This window comes from Cuculus canorus, chromosome 22 (assembly GCF_017976375.1).
Source record: "Cuculus canorus isolate bCucCan1 chromosome 22, bCucCan1.pri, whole genome shotgun sequence".
Classification (NCBI taxonomy): domain Eukaryota; kingdom Metazoa; phylum Chordata; class Aves; order Cuculiformes; family Cuculidae; genus Cuculus; species Cuculus canorus.
This window is the reverse complement of record NC_071422.1, coordinates 3,453,731-3,463,053: the sequence shown is the minus strand read 5'-3', so window position 1 is coordinate 3,463,053 and position 9,323 is coordinate 3,453,731. Positions and strand designations below refer to the sequence as shown.

The 9,323-nt window shown below is 50.3% G+C and overlaps 1 protein-coding gene across 1 annotated transcript; it reads right to left on the bottom strand.

The window, feature by feature from the left end:
- Positions 1-8,101: 8,101 nt before the first annotated feature.
- On the bottom strand, positions 8,102-9,241 carry ATP5IF1 (ATP synthase inhibitory factor subunit 1). The gene is made up of 3 exons (XM_054086505.1): positions 8,942-9,241; positions 8,743-8,855; positions 8,102-8,458 (listed from the first exon to the last, which is right to left on the bottom strand). The coding sequence occupies exons 1-3, from the start codon at positions 9,041-9,043 to the stop codon at positions 8,317-8,319; spliced, it is 357 nt and encodes a 118-aa protein (XP_053942480.1). The 5' UTR covers positions 9,044-9,241; the 3' UTR covers positions 8,102-8,316.
- Positions 9,242-9,323: the final 82 nt, after the last annotated feature.

The following is a 9,323-nucleotide window of genomic DNA, read 5'->3' as shown; positions in this document are numbered from 1 at the left end:
GCGGGAGCCGCCCCGCTGTGAGGCTGCCATGAGTCCGTTAGGATCACGGAATCGCTGGGTTGGAAAAGACCTTTGAGATCATCGAGTCCAACCGTCCGTGTCCGCGCACCCCCCGGCCCGGCTGTTGAACCCTTCCCGGCACGGGGACCACCGCCCCCGCGGCCTCTGCCAGGCTCCGAGAGCCTTTTCAGGGAAGAAATTTTTCCTACTATCCAGTCTGAACGTGCCCTGGCACGACTTGAGGCCATTCCTTCTCATCTTATCGCCTGTCATGGAATCACTAGGTTGGAAAAGACCTTTGAGATCATGGAGCTCAACTGTCCGTGTCCACTACTGAACAGACCCCTGAGCACCACCTGCCCGTCCTTTAAACCCCTCCAGGGATGGGGACTCCACCACCTCCCTGCACAGTCTCTGCTGGTGCCTGAGAACCCTTTCAGTGAAGTGGTTTTTTCCTGATGTTAAATTTAAACTTGCCCTAACGCAGCTTGAGGCCGTTCCCTCTCATCCCATCACCTGTTACGTGGGCAAAGAGACCTGAACCCACCTCACCACAACCTCCTTTCAGGCAGTTGTAGACAGCGATGAGTTCTCCCCTCAGCCTCCTCCTCTCCAGGTGAAACAACCCCTTGCCTGTTTGCTCCATCCAGCCCGTGGTGAGTGCAGGCCTGGTGCAACGAGGAACAACAGTACGCTGGCACCAGTGCTGCCATGCTGGCTTCATCTACTTGTCCTGCTGGGGCACACCATGGAACCCACCGTGACCCACGTCCCAGAGGTGTGGTCAACGAGATCCCATCTGATTCCAGCATGTGTGTCTGGCCCTGTGACCTGTCCCTCTGGAGTCTGTCACAGAGGTAAAAGCAGCAGCTCTCATACTCTTGGAGAAGGTCCTGCCAGGAGGTCCTAACCACAAAATAACTCCCCTGAAAACTTGGGTGCATCTACATGGAACGTGTTGCCCAGAGCAGTGGTGGCTGCCCCATCCCTGAAGGTGTTCAGGGCCAGGTTGGATGGGGCTCGGAGCAAACCCATCCAGTGGGAGGTGTCCCTGCCCATGGCAGGGAGGGGAACTTTACGGTAGCTTCAAGGTCCCTTCCAACATAAACTGTTCCATGATTCTACGACTCTGTGAGGCATCTTAAGTAAGTGCATTTCCATCATGGTTAATGTGGAGCATGGATAAAAACTCTTTATTACCTTATACAGACAAAAGAACCTTTCTAACCCAGGAGGCAAACTCACATGGATGTTGGAAGTGTTCAGTCTGTCTTGTTGAACCTGTCTGGTGGCAGATGCACTGCTTCACTTGTGAAATTTGCACTGCCTGTGTGACTTGCCTCTCCAAATCTGGCAGCAGTGACAGCTCTTCTTTGCTGAACACAGGGTCTGCTGTGCCATAAAGGTGGAAGAACAGATAACTTTTCATTGCCTTATCCGCTAGAGTTCACTGTAGCAGTTTATTTTACTGGGAGTTGGAAATATTAAGTTTAAGAAGCTCTCACAGCACAAAAATCAAGAGGAATTGAGGGATTTAAGCATCTGTCCCTCTTGTGATGCTCAATAAATGTCCTGCATAGCTCTTAAATATTTTATGATATATTATCCAAGAGCGAAATGCAGAGTATAGTGAGATATCTCCTGCCAGTTGACAACTGAACACAATGAGGCTGTTGCAAAATGTACATTGAGGTATGTGCACTTCTGGCAGTGGGATAACTTCAGCTGTTGAGCTCTACCAGATCTTACAGCAGGAAGATTCCTGATGTACTAATTGCCAAAACAAAAGCCTGATGACATTGCTGATTTTTTCTTATCAGCTCTGCAATGGTATTTCCCAAGGCCCTTGATGGGTAGTTTTTTATATGCAGATAGTTGTGAGCATTAGCATGCCATGGGCTTTGGGGGTAGAGCTCATTTTGGCAGTTCTCATTTCCTACTTGAAATCAATATTGGTTTTGTGTTAAGCCTGACACACTTTTGCCAATACAGAACTTCAGCATGCTGGGTATTTTGCTGAGATATGTTATTTAAGCTATTCATAAATTGGTCTTCATAGAACAGAATTTGTAATTAAACATGGATTAACTCTAAGCTGCCACTTTTCCACCCCACGTTCTTTAAGAGGATCTAGCGCTGTTACTTTTTCACTGCAATATTAGATTTACACTGAAGTTATTTCCCTCTTAACGTTGGTTCCATCGAGCAATCTAGTTGATTTTTACTGTGGGGAGGTCTGTAAGCTTTGATTCATGTGACAATAGCACCCTGGTTACACTGAGAAAAATAGTTTGGAGACCGTCTGCTGCAGACCAGACATACGCTGTCTGTAACGCGCTTGGCCAAACCTGAATGAACGCACATCTGTATTCTTCAGTACATTGCAGCTCTCTGCCTGTGCCACCTGGAGCCGGTTGTTCTCAGTGAATCATGCTGTTCCTAGGTCCCACCTGAAGGTGATCCTTTCCTTCTAGTTTTACTTTTGGATGCTCTTGCCCTCTGTGTTCTGGGGGTTTACCATCCTTTCTTTCTATCAGCCAGCTCTGCCCTGCTGTTACTCTCTGGGTGCTTGACCGTTAAAGGCAGCAGGACATGGAAAGAAGGTGTATTCTGTTGTATTTCCAGTTAGTATAAAGGTGCCAGAGCTTCAGGCTGACCGCAGACCTCAGCCCTTTGGCTTGCAAATCAGGTTCTGTTCTGTCACTCCAGAATTTCTCCAGCTCTTGCCATCATAGCTCTGCATGTGCTTCATCAGCCACTTTGCTCTTTGGGCTCATGCTCTGTACAAGAGCTCCAGCCCAAACCAACCTGAACGTTGCACACCTCTAGCCAAGGACAAGCTGTGGCCCACAGGTACTAGGGTGGTATCAGTCAGCAAAATGAGCTCGAAAGAGGTCCTCGATGCTCTGGGACAAGGAATAATTTTAAATTTTGGCCAAATTTTTCGATGTTATATTTTCCTAGAAAATTCTGGAATGATACTTGTTACTGTTCCCCCTGGTTGGAACAAAACAGATGCCCTCAAGGCTCGGTTTAGACCCAGGCCAAGGCACAAGGCAGAACAAAAACCAACTTGGAAATGAGGACAAGATTAATTTCTGCTGCAGAGAGCTGTCTGGCATCAGTCTGGGAGGTCTGGCAACCAATCTGGCTGCATGGTGAAGACACAGAAGGTTCTGGTCTCCCTGTCATCATCAAAATAGATGGGGAAAAAGTAGAGAAGTGAGGCCGCGGCTCCTGGCAGTGAGGCTGCCTTTGCTTTGCAATTCCCAGGAGTCACCCAGGAGTCCCTGGATGCTGGCACGGGAAAAAGGTGAGCACGTCCATTAGCAGACAGAGGTGAAAGGCTTAGGATTTTCACCAGCTGTACGTATTTACCCTGTGACCTGTTGACATTTTCCTGTTGTCCAGAGGTTGAGTTTTGTTGAAGCTTGGCCCATCAGGCTAGCAACTCCTCTTCCAAGCTGGCACTGAAATTCCTTTGTTTCCACATCAGTGGCAAGACGACAGAGATGATTGTGCTGTAGCCTGTGTGTAAACTGTTAGCACACATATGGAATATGATATTTTCCAGTGCTTTAGGCTTCTTATCTGACCAATTATCAGTGCAGCTATTGGGATAATGTGTGGTGGATGTGCCTGCCTGCAACAAACACCTTGTTCTGTGGTAGTCTCCATGCAGCTGTTCTTATATCTTTGCTGGAGCCTGGGCTTAAAAATACCAATGAGGAACTTTTGGAAAGCCCCCAGTGCATTCCTCCCACCTGTGGAGCGGGGAAGTGGTCAGCAAGATTTCTACCTGCAATTATTACCATGTTATTATAAACATAGGTTTATTTTTCCTTGCACAGAGCCCGTTTGTTTGACTGTGGGAAAGCATCAGTGCACGCTTTGTCTTTGTCCTACTTCACTCCCCTTCTCTGCTCTGGAATGGGGAGGACTGACCTGACAAAAAGGCCAGAAGAGACCCAACTGGGCAACCTGGGTGTCTTGCACCAAACTCAGCTTGCTAAAATCTTGGGTGCATCACTTTCCTCTCTTGTCATATCTGTCCCCACCCCTCGGCCAAGGTTTCTTGGCAATATCCATTCTGTTTGTGTAGGATGCAGCACAAAGTAAGTGTTTTGGGCAGAAGCTTTGTGTGCGCTGCAGCAATGATCACTGGTTCAGTTTTAGCTGAAAAAAAGTGCACTTTTCCCACTTCTGCCGTGGCGAAGCAACATTGGGCCATGATCCGTAGGGGTGAGATACAGACTGGGAATCTGGGGTAGGCAAGGATATGCATCTGATTGAAACATAAAGGTCACTCCAAGAAATTAAGTTTTCTCTTCACAGATCTGTGCTGTAGGTGGGTGTTGAGAGTTAGGGTGTCATTAAAGGGATTAGGACAACCCTGAGGAAGAATCAGATGACCAGGACACACCAGTACTGGCGGGAAAGAGAGAAGAATCCCCTCCTTTGTGTAGCCCTGTGTCTGTGGGACGGGGGTCTGTTCATGCCATCAGCTGTTCCAGAGCAACTGAGGAAACCCAGAACAATGAGTGTCTCTATGACCCCCTTAGCAGAGTCAAACACTATCCCTGTAGCATTACCAGCATCAAACATCAGCATTGGATTTGGGTTGCTCTGCATCAAGACCAGCTGGCAGTTTGTAGCTACTGATTCCCAAAAGACAACTGAGCCCAGTCCTCCAGGTCACCCTGGACCAGGAGGAGTGCTTGGGAAGGTCTCCAGACAGCTCGCACCTCCTCAGCCCCAACCCATCACATCAGGTCCGAGGTGCACTCCTGCTCTGAACTGGAGTTCTACAGTAAACCACGGGCAGTGAAGTGGCCACAATCCATAGCTGGCATCTCTCCATCTACTGGCCCTGGGAGTGGATGACTGAGCCCACGATAAACTGTTTGCTCCTGGTCACCCAGCTGCTTCCAAAATTTCTCAGAAGACCCATGGTTTGGCAGTGCAGTCCAGGACACCACATCCTGCTAGTGAAATATCCATCAGACCAAATCAGAAATCAGCTCCGCTTTCTTGTAGTGGAAATAGTTCTTATGAGAGGTCTGTCTGTAACTCAGACTTGGACATCTTTTGCATTTACCTGTCTCTTACGATTATCATCACAAGCAGTGTCGAGGAGCTGTGGAAAAAGTATGTTAGAAGGCTTCAAGCCGGGGCTATTGCTATCCTGCTCTCTGCTTGGAAGGAAAACATTATGGAAGCACCCCTCACATGTGCCAGGTTCCTGTATCGTAAGAATCAACACCAGGCAACATCCATCTGTGTCATTTGGTAACTTATTGCAGAGACTGACAGTTTGAAATTTGATAGAAGAAAAAAAACACATTGGAAGAGGTGCACTAATGATGAAACTACACAAATCAAAATGAATTATCATCTACTTTGCCAGAAGGCAGAGATGCTCCTTGAACACTTACCTTGAACCACCTTTGCAACTGATCAGAAACTACACAAACTCATTCTTCTTGCTAAACCCAGGAAAGAAGAAAAGACATTTTTGTGATTGAATCTTCTTATAAAAGGTCTCAATGAGCACCAGAAACAGCACAATTAAATGGAGGGTGTGCTGGGAGCTCTTGTAGGAGCTTAGTTGTTTGCAGAATTGCCTCTGGTAAGGAGGCAGCACAAGAGGAGGGGTGGGTGAGGTGCTTGTGATTCCTAGAGTCAAGCTCAGAAGAGGGGTCTTCTGCTTGGCAGAGATATTTGTACCGCCAAGAAAATGAAACAGTGCTAGGAATAGCCAGAGTGCCACTGGCATTAAACTAAAGCAAACTGGTTTCAAGATGTAGGTCATTTGGACTCCAGGGAAGAGGAGGTCATTGGGTAGAATGCAGCAGAGAAACCTCATTATGAGGACAAATCAAGTAGTTGCTGCCCAGAGCATTAAGGTTCACAGCCATATGGAATCTGCAGTAGGAAGATGGCTGCAAAATCAGTCATCATGGCAACTGGATAGAGACCATTCTAACTTAGCAAAGGTAATTTCAAGAGATGGGAGAAGACTGTTCCCACCACATCCCTGCCCTCCTCAGTACCTCTCACATTTCCTTGGTGGCAATTTTGGACTCCACAACCATTCAATTTGCTAACCCAGCAAAATTCACTGGGCTCGGAAGAGAAATGCAGGCTGGTGAGATAACAGACTGAATGACTCCCCCGAGTCCAGCACAGCCAAGACAGTGAAAGGGAGAAGTGGAAGCAGTGGGGAGACTGCTTACACAGCAGCATCATTAATCCGTTCACCTTCTCCAGCAGGCTTTATCTTCATTATCTGCCAGTCAAAACGAGGCTTCTCTCCCCTGCCCACTGGCTCAGTCAAGATCCACAGCTGCCTGTCCTCATCCTCTGTGCCTCCACTGCTGTTACCCAAGAGAAGCTCTGGGTGACTGTAGAGCAGGGAGTTAACCAGACACTCCTCTCCAGAAAATGGGATGGGTTTATGAGCATGAGGTCAGGGACCAAGCACAGGAGCCCCCCAGAAACTTGAGCAAAGTCAGAGTATGAGGAAGATGAGACATGTTTCAAAGGACTCTGGTGGGCAAGACAGCTCACTGCTGCATAGCAGGATACTGTACCGCATGCCACAGCTCCGGGGGACTTCAATTATGCTTACACAGCATAATTAAGATTTCAATGGTGCACAAAAATGCAGAGTAATCAGAAAGCTATGAATTTAAGCCCTCTTCTGTTCCCTTCAGAATATAAAGTTGTTCTAATATTCATTTCAGCTATTCCGTAGTCCACTGTAGCTGTGATGCCAAGAAATTGGGCGTCAAGGGGACATCTTACCAGTGACACCACAGCTTCTGGGGAAGCCAGCCAGATACAATGGGAAAATTACTTTTAAATGGGTGAATATTAAAAACAGGTCAGTAGCCTATTGCTTTTCATTACTCAGTTCTTCCCACCAGGTTTCATATTCCCAGGGAGGTGGGGAGGGGGAGATATTAATATTTTTGGCCCAGGTTCATCAGCCTCGACTAAAAAGAACAGAGACCCCCACACACACAGAGCTCACTGCACCACCAGCTCACAGAGGCTCAGCAAAGCCAGGCAGCACCACTTCACATCTTCCACAGTTGATCACATAGATGACGTTTTCATTAACAGAAAAAAAGTTTCTAAGGGCACAGACTCTTCACTGGAGCGATGGTGCTGCCATTTGCTCCAGAGATGTTCCACTAGCTGCAATGTACCTCAGGTGAGAGCGTCCCAAGGGGAGAAGAGCTCACCAGCGATGTAGTTCACACAACCCAGATGCAGCCACACCCCCGCTGCCCAAGCGTGAGCGCTTTCAGCTTCAAAGGCTCCCATTTTTCTCCCGATTTGCCTCCTGCTGGGACAGTTCAAGCCACTGACCCCCAAGTCCAGTCTCCCTGAACCCTTCACGGCGTAACACATCAAGTAACGCAGAAAGGCTTTTACCAGCGGTGGAACCTGAGCCTGCTGAGGTAGCTCGTGGACATGGCAGGAAGGCAAGGCTGCTTTCCTACATGCCTGTTCTCAACCACGTGAAATCCCCTTCTGATCAGGGCTTCCTGCAGAAAAGTTTCAGCAGGTCATTTGCTGTACATTTTATGATGGATTTTTGTATTATAATCATAAAAGTGACAGAGCTTGCGTAAAATTAATTTTAACCCTTCCTTCTCTGGAAGGGGTCTTGGATAAGGAATATTGAGAATTAGAGACAAAGGAAAACCGCCATGGACAACTGCAGACTTTGCAGAAAAGAACGTTCATGTAGAAGTCCAGATCTCCGCAGTCTTGCTTCAGAACTTGCACCACCACAGGTGAAATCACCGTGACTCACAGCAATATTTTTCTTTCAGTTTATAGCACTGAACACCAAGAGCAACAAAAGAATATTAGTTTTCATAGATACTCTGCTAGTTCAATGGAAAACTCTCCCCGCTACCCCACTGGGTGAGTTTGCTGGAAACAAAGCTGTGTGAGCGAGTCTCAACACAGGTACCATTTTCCCCAATTCTCCTTGCAGCCTGAACCATAAATTTAGCATACAAGCTACAAACGGCCAATTCTTTCCCATAAATACACTAGCAGAGTACTGTACAGCACTGCCTGCTCAGAGCACATCCTTAATTTGAAAGAACAATGAAGCTTAACACCAGACAGCAGATTTTGTTTCCTTAAAGTTAAAGAACAGAGAACAGAGGCTGAGTAGTTTATTTGACATTGCTGCAGACCGTGGCATACCCAGCCGCGTTTGGGTTGCGCTGGCCGAAGCGGGGGCTCTGCGGTGCAGGGCTGCCCCACAGCCCACGCACACTCAGCAGCTGCTCAGTCATCATCCTTCAGCTTCTTGATCTTGTGCTTGTGGCGCTCAATCTCCTTCTGCAGCCGCTCGATCTCCTTCTTGTGATGATCGATCTCCTCCTCGTGGTGTTTGCGCAGAGAGGCGAGCTGCTCCCTCTCCTTCTCCCTGCAGGGCAGCGCAGTGGAGGGTGTGGCTCCCGGTTTTCAACCCGGGGGAACGGGGAACCCAGGGGGAAACCGGGAGAGGGCAGGGGGTGAAGAACTGCAGGAGAGGGGGATCCCTGAGGGAGGGGGAACGGCACAGAGACCACAGGGCGGGGGACCAGAGGGGAAATGGGGTGGGGAGACCCGGATGGGGGGAACCGGAGGGGAACCGGGACGGGGAGACTCGGGGCGGGGAGGAACCGCGGAGGGGAATAGAGTAAGGGAGAACCGGGGGGTCGCGCTCACCTGAAGTATCGCTCCTCCTCCGCCGCCTGCTTCTTCCCGAAGGCACCGCCGGCCTCACGGATGGCGCCGCCGCCGCCGCCGCCCTTTCCGGCGCCTTTGCCGAGCTCGCCCAGCTGCGGGAGAGACGGCGGTGAGCGGGGACGGACAGACGGACACAGCTCCCCCACAAACGGACACAACCCCCGGCTCCCATGCCCACCTGGTCGGCGCCCGACCCCGATCCCGAGCTCCAGCGCTGCTGCTGCGCCAGCAGGGCCCCACGCAGCCCTCCCCGCGCCACCGCCACCACGGCCGCCGCCATCGCCGCCTGCCCTTGGGGCCGCACGGACGGGGCGCGCCCGTCGCGTCACGCACCGCGCATGCGCGCCCGCAGCTTCGCAGCACCGTACGGCCTGCTGGGGCCCCGCAGCCCCGGCGCGGCCGGCGGGGGGCGCTGAGTCCACCCGGCCCCGCTCCGGCCGGTCCCGCTCCGGGCCGGGGCCCCCCTCCCGCGCTCGGGCCGCGCCGCGGGGCCCCGGGGCAGCGGCCACGTGTGCACGGTCACGTGATACGGGCTGCGATCACATGGTGGTGGCGGTCAC